Genomic DNA, 16,826 nt, shown 5'->3' with positions numbered 1-16,826 from the left:
AAAAAAATGAAAAACATGCCTAGAGATATTGACGTCAGGGTTAACATGACATTAATTTAAATGATTTTACTATTATATTAAATAAAAAATGGTATATTCAAATTTGATGGGACAGACTATAGTGTAATATCGTCTAGTGTAATACGTTTTTATTAAATGGCTTTATTACACTCCTGCGCCGCGGTTTATGTGATAACATGATTTTATTCAACACGTTCAATAAATTTAGTATTAAACCTACACTCATTCAATATCCTCTATTTATCTAACTATAAACAAGCTATTACAAGGTCAAAACACGTCATAATTCTGTATATGATTTTTTCGGATTGGTCGCCAACATAAAATATTTTTAGTACACGGTGTAATAAATAGAAAAAAAAACAAAGAAAAAAACATAAAATAAAGCAAAATAACAACAAAATTGCAACATTAAAGCAGCATACCTCCAGATTTATGCTAATTTTCATGAAAATTTTGAAAATTATTATTAAAATGTAAAATATTGCGAAGTGAGCAAAGTAAATAATTTTCAGATTGCAAACATCACCTACAACCCATGTAAATTAACAAAAAGGAAAAAAGAGTTATAAATATCCCTAAGCAGTAGAAAAATGGTGAAAATACTGCAAAATTGGCCATAAATCGCACAGAACATGGATTTGTTTTTTCCCTTTATCTGGAATCTTTTCCCTTTATTTAAAATCTCAGTACAAAATGTACTTTTTTTCTGAATTTTGATTATTTTTAAAATATTTTGGTTCATTTTTTGGAGGCATGCAGCTTTAAATGTGACACACCTACATAATTAATTCAGAAAGATTACAAATAATTAGAAACATCGACGAGATGAAGACTAAAAAACTAAGTGGGCATGTTAATTTGGCCGATAAAGTATGCAATGCTTTAAGTTAAATGATCACACTTCACATGTATTAATCAAACAGAAATATGAATTGAAAATTATCAATTACCAATGTTAACAATAGCGTGCACACGAGATAGCAAGGCATGCCTGTTATTTGAAATGATTTTTACCAAAACAATGAACATTCTTTCATCACAGAACTATTATGATAACAAAGTTTGATAGTATCATGCCAAGTCAATGGTATTTCTGATTATCCCCCAAGTATAGTTCATGTCTTAGACAACGTGTAGACGCGTAAATCGTTTGAACTGCTTCCAACTAACAGCCGCGAACTCCTCTTGTCAAAAGCCAATGCAAGCGGTTTGTTTAGTTGTTCAGAAGCTCCCAACAGTTCACTGATCTTTTCACCTTTCTTGTTAACCTGCAGTACAGTGTTTGAGCTAAGTCCACCGACTAAGATTATGTCTCCTGGCAGGATACAGACTCCCCATGGTCTCTTCAATCCTGGATCACTAAATGTCCAAACTACTTCACCATCTTTTGTCAATGCGTTCACATTATTTCCGGTGTCATTTGAAACAACCATGAGCTGATTATTCATGTTCATTGCTACTTGTCTTGCTTTTGTAAATAGCTGGTCACCATTTTTATTCTTCTCATATATTTTTATTAAGTTACCGGACTTGTTATATACTGATATTTTATCACCGTCACATAACATGATAGCGTCAAGCGTTGTATCATAACAAACACCAACAGGATCACTACAGTTGCTGATATTTATTGTCGATGTCAACTGCATAGTTTTTCCGAGCGAAAAAAGCTGTATCCGACGTTTACCACATATGTACGTTGCAACCTCGTTTTGCCCTACTCTGCATACTGAGTATGGATTTCCACCTACTTCAACAAAATCTGTTACCATCATATTTTCATTCAGTCACTTCAGTTTTAAATGTGTGAAATCGGCAATGACAAATGAACCATCATCCATGGCACATATACCAGTTATTTGACAACCATTCGGATCGATATTATATGTTTCAGAAAGTGTTGCTTTATATTCCTTCACATCAATGTCAACAACAAAACTCTCAATGTCATTTAGTTGATCTTTCAGATTGTTATTCGCCATCAATCCCAAAATCTCGTTTACTTTACCTGTTGATAATTCACCCAAAAACGTTTCGACATCCTTGATAGAAACTTTACTTGCTTTGAGATTTACAAACAATTGGGATTCATTTTTTTCTGACAGTTTCCGGAGATCTGTGGTTGTCGTTGTTAAAATAGTATTTAAAGCGTCTAGATCTGACTGGATATGTTTATTTATTTCTCCATATTTTAATGATACTTGTTGTTTCGAAGTTTCTACCAGCTCTTCAACCTTCATCAGAATTTCCGTTTTCAACTTTTCTATCTCTTCAAATAACTGCTCCTTTTCTTTTTGAAGTATTTTGAGATTATCTGTTTTAGCTTGTATCACACCTCTTAATTCAATGAGAACATCCTCGAGTGATGATTTAGTTTTTCCATACTCAGCACTGTTCTTTATACCCTGGGCAACGTCGGGTAGATAATCAACATTTATACATGACCTGAAATATTGATATATTTTGATAACACAATCTACTGTTTACAGATTAAGTATTAATTGTATCAGGTTTATAAGTACCGACATAAAGTTAGCATATTATTTCAAGCGAGGAAAATTATTGTTTGCCTCAACTACTAAATGACATTGTGAATGGTGACTAGCCAAAAGAAACAAAAAAGTGCACCATACCACGTTTCACATTTAACTTTAGAATTGTGATGAGTATATCATATTTATATTTAAATTAAAGATTAGTCAATGATTTATACATTCAACAATAAAGTTAAAAACTGTATCACATTGAAATATTGGATTTTAATACATTATATCAATTGTATCATTTACCTTATTGATTTTAAATACAGTAATTAACAAGTTATTTACCTGTGTTTTATAGCAATACATGCTGCGCAACACACTTCATCATGGTCTTTACAAAACATGTCCACTAACTTGCCATGGTGAACTGCGCACCTTTCTGTTGGTAGTCCGGGTCCTGTTTCAATATTTCCATCTGATATAATTTTATCTGATTTGTCTAATATCTGGTGTGATCTTAGAGCTGGAAATTTATTGTGATGTTGAAGACATTTAGAACAGAAATACGACCCACAATCCACACAAAACTTAACTGCTTCTATTAGTTTTCCGGATTCCGAGCACGGTGAGCAATTTGTATCAAAAACCTCCTCTGAACTAGCAACAACAGACGACTTAATGTCCTTGTCTGTCGCCATTTTGTGGGAGAGGTTTAACTTTAATCCTTTCAATGTAACTATAATTTGACCTCCCAAGTACTACTTCCTGGTTATGCTAAGGTGCAGGATATTTATCTCTCTTTGTTAGGATGACGATTAATTACTATCGAATGTTGCCAAACGTTCATACATATACTGTAAACATGTAAGGTTATACGTAAATTATTTGAAGTCAATATAAACTATATATGTTTGAAGGGTGTACACCACCAAATACAATGTAACTATCTATATTTATCAGTTTATAAAATGGGATAAGATATTTCATGAATCCGTGATGTGATAAATGTATTATACCATGTACACTTTGTATTATACATATATATGCTTAAGTTTGGTTTTACGTTTTATCATACACATAATCGGATTTCAGGCTGTGTGCATTTACAACACACATTAAACAAACGCTATATATATAGTAAATTATTCTATTTCCTTTTCAAAGAACAAAATACAAGATATCTTTAAGAAATATAAACTCCTATACATTTATATCTAACTTACGGAGGAATTACGCGGGCATTTTACATTGTATTTGTTCATAAACCACATATATATGAATCCATAAAAGTAAATACAACTTAAGATACATTAATTTCATTAATTTAGAAACGTCCGCATAATTATTTTTATGTAAACAAAAGAATATGATGTTCCAGCCACTAGAACGCAATACTGACACTGGATTTCTGTCGGGAAAAATCCTTCTTGTCAAAGATTTGCAAAAACTGAAAAAAATGCATTTATTTAATAAGCCTACTAGACAGACATATTTTAAAGCTCGACCTTTTCAAAGCTAGAGGCTATCTTACTCAACCTGGCGTCGGCGTCAACGTTAAAGTGTACAAACTCTGATGATATTGACCTGTTATTTTTTTTACAAAAGGTTACTTCTAAGTCAATCAGCGAAAAGGCATTTCAATGCTATTTATAGATGATATAATCATATTATATATCTCATCATTCACATATTTAGATTATTATTATTTATAGATTATTTGCTAATCAGAATTGGAGGTCACTATCGCAAGCTCATATTTCTGTTACAGATTTTGAATGAGTAATGCCCTTTTTTGTAAGAAAATTCTTGGTTTTGCATGCAACATCAGTCTTCGAAAGTACTGAAGGTATTCACTTACAACTTAATACATGTCTTCGTAACCATTATTGGAGGCCAACAACTCAAATATGGCGCGAAGCTAATCGTTCAAAAACCTATTGATAGTATTTACATGAAACCTATATCATATTTTACAATTACAATTTAGGGTCACTTTCCAAGACCCCTTATTCTGACATGGATTTTGAATGTAATATGCCCTTTTAAGACAAAAAAAGTTTTTGTCAATGCCAAAGACTTATAGGTATGCCATTTGTTGTCAACAAAATATTCCTCTTTGTTAATTATTACATTTTTACCAACAAGCCCAGAGAATAGTCGAGCCCTCTTTTCTACTGACAGCTCTTGTGATGCCATACAACAATTGCTGATAGAAAACTTAACAGGATATTTAAACCTATCAATCTAATTTTAAACAACAGAAAATACAAACTTAATACGCCCTGGAAATATTAACTAATAAACACATACGATACATTCACCTTCATTCGCTTTACACTTATTTTCAATCACATGACCATTATAATGTTATCTTTTTCTATTAGAGCATGAAATCATAGCTTTAAGTACAGTCCTTTAGACACCGGTACATACATGTATTAGTTAAACATATATTTGAATTATGCATCACAGTCACTTTTTGCACCTTCTATTTCTGTAATTTAAAAAAAGATTGTGGAGATTTCGATAAAACAATGTTTGTTTTACAGTTTTTACAGTATACAGTCAATTCGAAACGCTTAATATTTTATTGGTATACATATTAGAAATAAATATAGTTTAATATATGTATGTCGCCAGATTTTCAATTATTTTACAATGTCTGTTATCTCATAAATGAGATATTCACTGTGATTGTCGAATATGTTTAATTTAATCTGAAAAAAAGCAACTAAACATTGATTAAATTAACGTTCATATTAATAAATGTGTTATAAAGGACAACTGAACAATCACGAAAATAACATTCCAGGTAACGAACATGAGATCGTTACAAAGTCTCTTACAGGAACAATTAAGAAACTACCTACAAATTTTCAATTATATGATCTGATTTTGATACAATGAGTATGATAGATCTTAAAATATGTTTATATAAACTGAAACTTAATCTTCATTTGATTTATCAAATCAAAACTGTCTGTTACTAAAATGTTCTTTTCCAATTTTCAAATATCAATAATAATGTTTAACTCAAAAAATATTATGACTTAAGGTTGTCTAAACATTGTGTTATAAGCATAATATATTTTATGGTAACGATCATTTTGTGTTTGCTGGAAGCTTTTAAGGCAGCTTGGTAAAAGGGTTAACAGTTAACATTTCTTAATTTACGGAAACATATATTGATAAAGTTCATCAAAAAATGATTTATATTCATGTAATAACTTTGTATTCATACCCTAACTGAAGAATGATTTATTTAACTTCAATTTCACCGAATTTTGACAGAAATCTAGTAAACCGGTAGAATGACGTGTTAAGCAAATGTAAGTTCACAATAACTCTCATTCTCATTGTTGTTCAGTGCAATTAATATATTCTTATTTTTTCTGTAGTTCATGTGTATTTAATTCATGAATTATTTTATAAGATTTTGTTACCTGACATATACATAAACTGTTTTTCATTCGTTGTCTATGCATTTAAAAATTAAAGTTATGTAAATTTATTCTAGTTTTATGGTGACAGAGGACTAATGATAATAATAAATTATTGAGTTACAGAGAAAGTGTTGGCAGTAATATACCATTTGATATGAATGCTTTGTGTTTTATAACAAAGATGTAGGGCACATTATATGTTTTATACATATATTGTTTTGCCTCATATTGAAGCACCATCTGTGAGAATAGAGAGATTAGAGTATATTGTATATTTAACTATGTAACTGGTATATTAATCTCCAGTATGTTAATGACCTTTGACCTTTTCTTTTTTAAACTAACCCGAAATCGAATTTTTTTTTTTTATTTAGGAACTAGAAACTATTTTAATATCATTTTTGGACTGATACCAGATTTATTGTTTGGGTCGTCAGACCCAAACAAATAATGGTAGCGAAATTTCAGAGTCTAATGCTGTTAATTGCAAATGCCGAAAGTAGTCCACTTTTTTGAAGCGGTTACTTCCCTTTATATGTACACTAACGCCGAAAATTCAGGGGAAATCACTGCGTAAAGATGGTCAAAGACAGACGCATTAATTTTCAAGCAAAATAATTCCCGAATGGTCGAAGATTTCTAATATTGTTTTATTGTATTTTCTGATCGAAAATAAGTAAATACAAAGCGGACATTCAATCTCTGACACAGAAGTTTCACGAAAAACCTAACAACAAGTAGTTCTCAAAACAGCTTAAAACTAGCGATTTAAAAGAAAGAAATAGAATCTACTTTTATTTTGTTACAAGTATCCAACAAATTACAACGCATTCAAAGATTAAAAATAGCGTTGGCTTATAGAATTGTCAATAAATGCACAAACACAAATTACGCGGATGAATATGATTTTATCAATGAAATTACTATGTTTAGCGATGTCGATTACCGAATACTACACAAACGGAGTAGTGGAATATATAGATTCTACATGTCGGACTGTTTAGGCGAGAAGGTTTTCGCTAAATTATTTACGTCAATTTTAAACAACAGGTTTATCCAGAACAAAATACCTCGTAATTAATAAGGATTACAAACCGAAATGCAATGGAAGTTCTAAATTTAGAATGACTTGATGTTATTCAGACTGTTTGTATAACATCTCCGTGGTGCAGGGGTAACGCGCTCGCTTAGTGAGTGAGAGGTCTGGAGTTCAAATCCCAGTGGAGGAAACTTTTTTTTTTTAAATTCTTTTTTAAGTGTTTTAAGGAAGTAGTCATGATATGCAAGGATAAAGTGTGGCTGTCGTAAAAAATGAACATAAATGATTTTTTGATGCAACTCTAGTTATGCAAAATTCCGTATGTATCAAACTCTGGTGCCTTGCGAGATGAATTATAGTACATAAAAATAAACTTATACAGGAAAATACATACAGATATACAGTACGATTTAGATTGCAAAGATCAGAAAATACCACAGAACTTGCAGCCCTTTGATTCTTTATAAATAAACATGCTTATAGTAAGCTCCAGGATTATTTACATCTGTGTTAAACAACAGTTAAAGTCGTTACAAGCCCTAATTTAGAATAATATGGTTTTCTTCAGGCCGTTCACATATAAATTCACCGTGGCTGAGGGGTTTTCGCACTCGCTTAGGAAGCGAGAGGTCTGGAGTCCAAATCCCAGTAAAGGAAAACTCTTTTTTTTCAAATTGTTTAAGTCAAATAAACATTGGATTGAATATCAGTGTTGCAATAAGTCTTAAAGCCAATTTACTACAATTAAAACGCTGGAAAGCATTGGTGGCACTATAATCTCACAACCTGTACTTTTCTTACATTCTGAGACCCAAACAAATTCAGCGCCTTCTGTGCTTTGATTTATTTACACATTTTATAGAAATATGATAGTCTTAGCATAGGCAAAGGTATAAATTCTGGGCAATTTTAGTAAGACATTTCAGTAAAAAAATGTGCCTGATAATATGTTGAAAGAGCCATTTATTTAGCTAAATGTAACATATAAGAAACTTGACTATAGGTGTAGATGCGGCTTTAGGTAGTAGTCCTAAAAATATCACCTATTTAAGTAGTCGCACATTAAGAGCGGAGCTTCAGAATAATGTAAAATTCTCACTGGGGGTATAGAGGGGATTGTGGGGTATCGAGGGTTAAAAATAACGTTTTAAAGGCCCATTATGCTTTTATTTGTTTTTCTTAAACTTTTTTATTTTGATGTTCTTCTATATTATCCAAAAAATACACATTGGCCAATTACCTGAACCAACTTTTTCATCTGTTGCTTTTTGGCAATGATGAGTAGAGTTATAGTGAATTAGTATTTATATGGAAGTCAAATACTACATTGTTTTGACTACTTTTATGACAAATAATCTCACATTTATTTACTTTATTCAGGTAACAAGCATCTTACATTTCTCTGATACCATTATTTTAACATTATAAAATTCGTGTTTGCTCTTTCTAACGAAGTATGTAAGATTTCCCATTAAAAAAGCATCTGGCGAACGAGTGTAGGACATAAGCCCCCCCCCCCCCCCGGACGAAAGAGGGGGAGGCTTTCGTCCGGGGGGGGGCGCTTTTGTCCGTATCCCCTGGCGAACGGTTGTTACGGAGCTTACAAAAACCCTTAAGTTTGTTGATAAGCTTAATAATGTATTTGTAAAAATCACTATTTATAGTCCGATCGAAAAACATAATGTTTCACCAGAACATTGCAATAGAGTATATTTATAGTTCTTTGGAAAAAAATAACTGCATTTTAGTTCATTCCCGACATATTTAAAATGGGGCTCAATATGGCACCAAAAGTTATCAAGTAAATGACTGACAGAACGGGACATTTTTCGCAGCATCTTTTAGTTTTAGGAATACACAATTTCTGTACTAGAGTATTTTGAAAGGTGGCATAAAAGTGACATTTGCATTTCTTTTATACTTTTTTTTGTTTTTCGTACATATTTTTTTTTGTTTGTCGTACATATTTTTTTAAGTTTTGAATACATACTTTTGTTTAGTTTTGCATACATATTCTTTTTTAATTTTGCATACATATTTTATTTTAGTTTTTTGTACATATTTTATTTTTGTTTTTTTAGTACATATTTTTACATGACGCAATTTGCAAAGTAGAGGTTTGGATAATTACGCCATTTGTAAAACGCCATTTTTAAACACTTCGCCATCTGTAAATTACAGTACCCCATTTGCAAATGCTTTCATTTTGGAGGTATAAAAAAATAACAACACTTATAGTATACATATAGTCCGCGGTAACCCAAAGAAAGGTTCTGCATATTGTCTCGATGTGGTTAGCATTTTACACAAAGTGCCTGAAAATCCTTTATGGGGTTTTGGAGATAAGGAGCGGAGATGAAACCCAAATCTTAATCCTTTGACCTGTAGGTGTGTCCCCCGACCTTGAGCCGGCACACCTGGCATATAAGTTCTGCACATAATCTGGATGTGCAAAAGAATTGACCCAATTTTCATAAAAATCCTTCAAAGCTTAGCTTTAAGCATTTTTTTTTCTAAAATCAGTGGAATATAATGACCTTTTTAGATTTTTTGTTGTGCATTATTGTAATACACCAGTCATTTGTAACCACCTCTCTTGCCCCGGGAGGAGTACGGGTTAAAAAAGAATCGTGCTTTGATGTTTGCACCGTCCGGGGCATGAGGCAGGAATGTTGTTATCTGAGTATCCTCCGCAGGGCGAAGATTTTACCAGTGGTCGGCTTGGTTTAAAGTCAATGCCCCCCCCCCCCCCCATTATTCTCAGGGCGTGGGGTTGAGTGGTGCATATTCATAATAATAACTAATCACCAATCTTCAGCCCTTACCAAATAGACACTAATATAATAGTATATAATAATAAAAAAACAATAATTATATAAAAAACATATAATTTAAAAAATAGGCCGAAAAAGGTCGGCCGAAACCAGACTTGCCCGGCCGTAAACGACTGGGCCGATTCCAAAAATGGGTCGAAATGTGACCAAACCACTGTGCTAGTTTTATACTCAACTATGGGCTGTTATGAGGTGTGAAGGCTGTTTTGATTGGCTAAAATATGTACGAAAAACAAAAATAAAATATGTACGAAAGACTAAAATAAAATATGAATGCAAAACTAAAAAAAAAATATGTATGCAAAACTAAAAAATAATATGTATGCAAAACTAAAAAAAATGCAAATGTCACTTTTATGCCACCGCAATTTTGTTATATGAACACAATTTTTAGATATTTCAATTGGTAAAATTAATGAAAGTTTTATCACTTAAGCATCATCAATGTATTGACCGCCATCTTGAACTCCACCTCCGCAGATCGAAAATAAGTCAGTACTCAGTATTTAAGCAGATCTCAGATGACACCTTTAGATCTCTGGAACCCAAAGTGCGTTGATATGTAGAATATTAACGCACTTTGGGGTCAATTTCTCGATTTTGACCCCAAAGTGCGTTTGACCCCTAAGTGCGGTGCGAAGTTTAACGCACTTTGGGGTCGGACCCCAAAGTGCGTTTGACACCAAAGTGCGGTGTTACAGAGCATTAAGCGAAAAGTTAATTTGAAAAATGTGGTACACTTTGATGTTTTTAAATGAAATATTAAGACCGTTGTCTTTAATGCGGAACATCATAATTATGACATGGTAAATGTTCCATATAAGTATATGTCGGTACATTTACAGGGGAAAAATATGAATTATGAAAACAGCAGGATACTTATAATTATTTTAAATGAATAATTAAGACCATAAATAGAGTATTATTGTGACACCTAGGTGTAGAAAAGATACTTTCAGAAACAAAGCCAAATCTAACGGCTAATCAACGACCTTGACCACAATATTATTTATCAGTTATTAACATACAAATAAGCCGCGCCATGACAAAACCAACATAGTGCGTTTGCGACCAGCATGGATCCAGACCAGCCTGCGCATCCGCGCAGTCTGATCAGGATCCATGCTGTTCGCTTACAAACCCTATTACAAGTAGAGAAAGTGATAGCAAACAGCAAGGATCCTGATCAGACTGCGTGGATGCGCAGGCTGGTCTGGATCCATGCTGGTCGCAAACCCATTATGTTGGTTTTGTCATGATGCGGCTCAAATATATCAATGTAAATAAGATTAATACTGTGAAATATAGGTGCAGAGATTTTGTTTACAGAGACAGAACCAAAGCCTAAAATAACTTTGCCACCACTAGAAGTAGAAAACGTCACCGATGTGAACTTCTCAACACTACAAGACGCCAAAGAAGAAAATATACTGTATCACTTGAAGGTAGGGACATTGGAGTGTGGTTTTATTGTGACAGAATTCCTTAGGTCTTTCTATCATCAGGTGTTTCCTTATGGTAGGTAAAAACCATCGACCGTACGTTAGCTAGCCGGGTAGATTCCTTCTCTAAAAGAATATTATTGTTTGTTTTTTTTTGTTTCATTTTACGCCTTTTCCCAACAGTATTTCAATCATATAGGCGGGTAGTTTCCTAACCATCGTTCCTGGAGAGTTACACCAGTACTAGACTACCTTCCTCCGTGCTAAATTTATTTTATACTTATGAATGAAATATTGAGAAATATTGATGAAATAAAATGCAAATTTTCATTTTTCCGTATTTTCCTTATAAAATATTAATGCAGTGAAACATATTTTCCGTATTTTTACTGGTGTCTTGCTGGACTACTTTCTAATAAAATAACACAAAATTAAAGGGATAGTCTGTCAAATTAAAATGTCAAAAAAGAGAAGAATGTATATATTAACATTAAATTCAAGTTTTCTTTTCTATGAATTCAAGGTTTATTTTCATCATATTATATGAAAAATATCATATTTCATTCCAGGCTACAGCCACCCGATGAAAATAAATCCTGTATTTATAAAAAAAAAATAACCTGTATAACTTATTATTTATTTATTTATTTACTTATTTTTTTATTTGTTTATTCTTACAACCATTTGTCACCGTTTCTTATTTTATTCAATTTATAAATTTTGATTGTTAGCTTTCGTTGAAGGCATTTTGAAATAACTTTCCTGTTTGTTTGTTTGTTTGTTTGTTTGTTTGTTTGTTTGTTTATATTAATTTATCTATTCTTACAACCATTTTATATTGTTTATTCTTTTATTTAATTATATAAATTTTAATTGTAAGATATACCCAACGCTTTCGTTAAAAGGATTTAAAACAAAATTCCTCTAAATGCTGTCTGCTATCTTTCAGGACTTGATAGAAGACCTTCAACATTCAGGGTCTGCAGACGATTCCAACATGGCGGATGTCTCGTTTTGGGATTTTGCGGGACAATATGTATTTTATGCCACTCACCAGGTGTTCTTGTCAAGGAGAGCGGTGTATTTGTTAGTCACAGATATATCTAAACACGTGGAGGACACAGTTAAAGATGATGACTGTTTCTTAGATAGCAAAGGTGTCAAACATTGGAAAATTTCAGGTATGCTATGATGATAAAATATATATTATAAAATTTAAATTTTTTGTCGCTTGTCGATGTGTTATTTGCAGACAAAAAGTACTGAAATGTTGAATATATGATATAATTGAGCCGCGTCACAACAAAACCAACATAATGGGTTTGCGACCAGCATGGATCCAGACCAGCCTGCGCGTCCGTGCAGTCTGATCAGGATCCATGCTGTTCGCTATCAATTTCTCTACTTGTTATAGGGTTTGTAAGAGAACAGCATGGATCCTGATCAGACTGCGCGGATGCGCAGGCTGGTCTGGATCCATGCTGGTCGCAAACCCATTATATTGGTTTTGTCGTGACGCGGCTCAATTATGATGCGAGAAAACAAGAACATTTGGACTATCTCAAATCACTTAATGTTTGGTGTGAACGAATTATGTAAAAACTTGTAAGAAGTTTATAAACAAAACCGTAACAAAACATTTTAAAGACGTATATACTTATGTTATTGGGATTTAGAATGGCTATTTAACTGATGAAAAATATTTTGTTCTGGGGCACTTTATTATCTGTTGTATATAGGACTTGCCAACAACCTCCATTTATAATTATTCCGTGGCTTGTTTTTACGTCTAATACTAAATTTTATCAACGTAATACATTGTATTACAGACCTTACAGTATAGATCAATGTATTCTAAATGTTTATTATATCATACCTTTAAATATGATAACTTTCAGAATTTGTTGATTTCTGGTTAAATTCCATCCACGAGTTTTGTGGTTCGTCGGATGACGGGGGCCCACCGGTCCTGCTGGTTGGAACTTTTGCAGATAAGATAAAACAAGTGATGTGATATTCTTTATATTATACCATATGTTTTAATGATATTTAAAAAAATTATATCTGTCTTAGTGTTTATCGGCTTTTTTATACCATTTTGAAATTTTAATACGTAAGAATTGATCGGGAAGGATTGCTAAGAAAACCTTTATACAATTATATTATTTATACTCCAAGGATCAAAAATGACACCACCATAATTGTGATTAAGTTATAAATTTATAGAAAAAAGCCTTAAAAAGTCTTCTTATTCTACAATGCCTACAGCTAGATATTTTGAATGTAGACACAAAATTGGCTCCCCCGATGGGTAACATAGTTTAAAAAGACTTTTATCAAAAACACATTTCAATATTTTGGAAAATTACAATGCACAGGGCTTAGACATTTGGCAAGTTATATTTACTTGCGGACCTATGTCATTTCCAATATATAGTATCTAATTACTATGTAATGCATTGAACAAGTGTGACCAATTGTAGCATTGGCTCTCAGGTGAGCGATCTGAGGCCACATTCACCTTCTTGTCACGTACTGTTACTTTTCTTGCAGAGCAAACGTCATTATGAAAATTGCTTATCGTTTGTTATTTTATAAAAATGTTAATGTTATCTATGTAGTTTAATAATTGTATTATTTTTAATAAAAGTTTTATTCCATAGGAATCAAAACAAGAGACAATAGACGATTTTTTCTATACATTGAGGAGGTCGCTGGTTGACAAGGTAACCAGTAGTCATCTTATAGAGGAAGACTTTGCAATTGATAATACTATCAAAGACGGCAACATAGATTCACTGAAACAACAAATTGTAAAAACTGCTTCGACACAACCATATTGGGGGGAGCTTATTCCCGCGAAGTGGATAACATTGGAAAACAGCATTTCCAGCCTGAAAAATAAGGGTTCCAAGGTAGCAGTATGATTTATACAATTTCTGTAATCAAAAAGAATGAAAGCGATTGTATAATTTATTCTTGAAATGTCTTTGAAGAATGAAAGTTAATTATATTCCCGTGAAAGTTATACAAGTAGTTGGAGTTATCCAATTATAATTGTATGGCAAATTAGGCTGAGGAGTTGCCTTTAAGAACTGGGGCATCATAATTGCAGCCACCGTTTATCCCTGCGTGATCGTTAGAAGCGACGAAATAGGTTCGAATTATTGGAATTTATGCATCTCTTAGCTCCAGCACGTGAGGTGGTTTCGACTGTTGATGTTGATTTAAGTTTGGTACACACGGGGTAAGCTTAATTCATCTTTCCAGTATCAGCGCCATATGAATTGAATTGTGTTGGTGTGCCGTAAAGCCAAACAAAACAAAACAAAAACATGGTATGCATAAATTGGTGCGATATTAGAGTAGTCATATTCGATTAAATCTGATCAAATGCACTCTGTGAAGAATACAGAATATCGAAAAATGACGTCACATGATCAGTGTTGCCATTGTTACCGGACTACTGATATCATACCAGTTACTTGATTACACTTAACGCGAATGAAAAGCATATTTGATTATGATTTTCTGCTTTCAAATAATTTAAGATGTAAAAATAATAGTGATTACAGAAATATGTCTGTTCTTTCTTTGTGTTAGTTATTTTTGCAGTGTCATTTTTGTGTCGCCTCTACAGAGTAGCGGCGATATATAGGGATCACTTCTTCGGCGTTTGTCTGTCTGTCTGTCCGTCCGTCACAAAATTTGTTCAAACTACTTCTTAGAAACTGCTAATACAATTATATCCAATAGTTACAGGAATGATTAGTATAGTTGTGCATATCGTCGGCATTTTCTGGATCATTTATTTTGTCAGTTATGGTACAGATCTATAAACTTATATTTAGCTTCATGGTTATGGCCTTTTGATGATTTTCTTAAGTTTTGTTTCGGACTACCCGTATACCACTTATGCAATTTAAATTAAACTTTACAGGATTGACAAGTACTTGCATATATTAAATGGGTTTTCGGTGGAGTACTTTTTTGCTGAGTTATAGCCCTTGAAAAAAATGCGTTTTTGTGTCTCCTGCTACACAATAGCTGCAACATGCAAATGATTATCATGAGGTGACAAATACGATCACTGATCGCTCTTGTCTTGCACACAGAATGATTTTTGATAAACTTTATGTTTTAATATACTGTAGATTCTACATAAAGACATGCTGCGACGTTTGAACAACACATTGCCTGTTCCCATAGAAACAGATGATGAGCTGGAATTGTTTTTAAGGTTTCATCATGAATCTGGAACTATTCTATATTACAGGTATAGTATCACTTTGCGGATGTTTCGAAATTCAAAATTTCACCATTTTTATGTTTGAATGTTGAATTCTGCTGAAGCCGGTGCTAGAAGGCGTGGACGGTAGTTTGCACTTGACAGTACCGTCCATGAACAGGCTCAATCAAACCGAGCCTGCAACATTTTCAATTTTGCAGTTTTGGACTTTCTTTAGGGATTCTTACTTTCTCTATTTTGTAACCCCGTCAGATTTCTTCCATGATCTATAGTAAGTTGTCACCTCAGAGGATAGTTGCCCTATGTTCCATTTTGTTTCATTTTGAGGAAATCGCTCTGAAAGTTTAAGAAGCTCGTGTTTCAATCATTTCTGAACGAAAAAAAAAGAGAAAATAAGAATTCCCGAAGAAAGTCCATAAAAGGCAAATTGTAATTGTTGCAAGCTCGGTTTGATTGAGCGAAATATTACCAGGGATATTCATTGATGAGTCAATTCGCAAACTGTTATATTACATACTAGTATAGAGGAAGTCGAGAAGAATACAGTGAAAACTTTATATTAAAATGTCAATTTTTTGAAGCTAAGGCACTGTAAAAATTGGGCGACAAAAATTAATTGTTATTTTTGATGATTTTTTTTTATTTTCTTGAATTTCTTTCATTTCCAAAAATGTGATTTCACGGTACGTTATTGTACATTTAAAAGTGATTTGCTCGAATGATTTATGATTAATTTGCGCTCACTTTTTCATTCATCAATGTTAAAAGAAATATACGTTTAATCTTTTGGGTGACTGATCTAAGGGATGATTCGGATTAAAACAAACAGTCGTATTGCCAAGTGAAATGTGTACGTTTGCAATTTTTGATTAATAAATTTGGGGCTTTTTTCAGCGATGATAAGTTAAGTGACACAATTGTCCTTGACCCGCAATGGTTGATAGACGCTTTCAAAAGCCTTATTACCGCCAAAATGTTCTGCTGCAGAAAACCGAATATATTCAAGAAATGGATTCAGTTTGGGACCAGACCCTGCAATTTTTTTGGGGCTAGAAGAACTTATTTGGGTGAAGTGTAATATTCAAAGTACTTTGTGAATGTCAAGGGTCTTTCTATTTGGGAAAGACCTGTTGTGTGTTTCCCGCCAAAAATTTTTCTAACATCGGTAAATATCGGGTAGCAATATCGGCTATTTCCGGATCGTTATTTTTTCAAAATATTTGGCATAAGAATATTTACAATCACTCATCCTTTATCGCAATGCACTAAGTTCCGGTTACAAACAGTTAAGAATTATTGAATACCGAAAATA

At 32.9% G+C, this 16,826-nt stretch overlaps 2 protein-coding genes across 2 annotated transcripts in view; one reads left to right on the top strand and one right to left on the bottom strand.

Moving 5' to 3' along the window:
- LOC132757657 (uncharacterized) overlaps positions 1–16,592 on the top strand; it is a 30,424-nt gene extending 13,832 nt beyond the window's left edge. The window contains exons 12-17 of the mRNA XM_060749003.1: positions 11,153–11,268; positions 12,215–12,446; positions 13,164–13,270; positions 13,929–14,183; positions 15,420–15,541; positions 16,409–16,592. Coding sequence (XP_060604986.1) covers positions 11,153–11,268; positions 12,215–12,446; positions 13,164–13,270; positions 13,929–14,183; positions 15,420–15,541; positions 16,409–16,592 — 1,016 coding nt within the window. The remainder of the gene's footprint in view (positions 1–11,152; positions 11,269–12,214; positions 12,447–13,163; positions 13,271–13,928; positions 14,184–15,419; positions 15,542–16,408) is intronic.
- Positions 598–3,211, bottom strand: LOC132757660 (uncharacterized). Its single transcript, XM_060749007.1, has 2 exons — positions 2,853–3,211; positions 598–2,469 (listed from the first exon to the last, which is right to left on the bottom strand). Exon 2 carries the CDS (start codon positions 1,797–1,799, stop codon positions 1,140–1,142), a length of 660 nt encoding a protein of 219 aa, XP_060604990.1. The 5' UTR covers positions 1,800–2,469; positions 2,853–3,211; the 3' UTR covers positions 598–1,139.
- Positions 16,593–16,826: the final 234 nt, after the last annotated feature.

The sequence above is a fragment of the Ruditapes philippinarum genome, unplaced genomic scaffold, assembly GCF_026571515.1.
Source record: "Ruditapes philippinarum isolate M1 unplaced genomic scaffold, ASM2657151v2 ctg3585_1_1_1_1, whole genome shotgun sequence".
Classification (NCBI taxonomy): Eukaryota; Metazoa; Mollusca; class Bivalvia; order Venerida; family Veneridae; genus Ruditapes; species Ruditapes philippinarum.
Note: the sequence above shows the minus strand (reverse complement) of the source record. Positions and strands in the feature narration are given on the sequence as shown.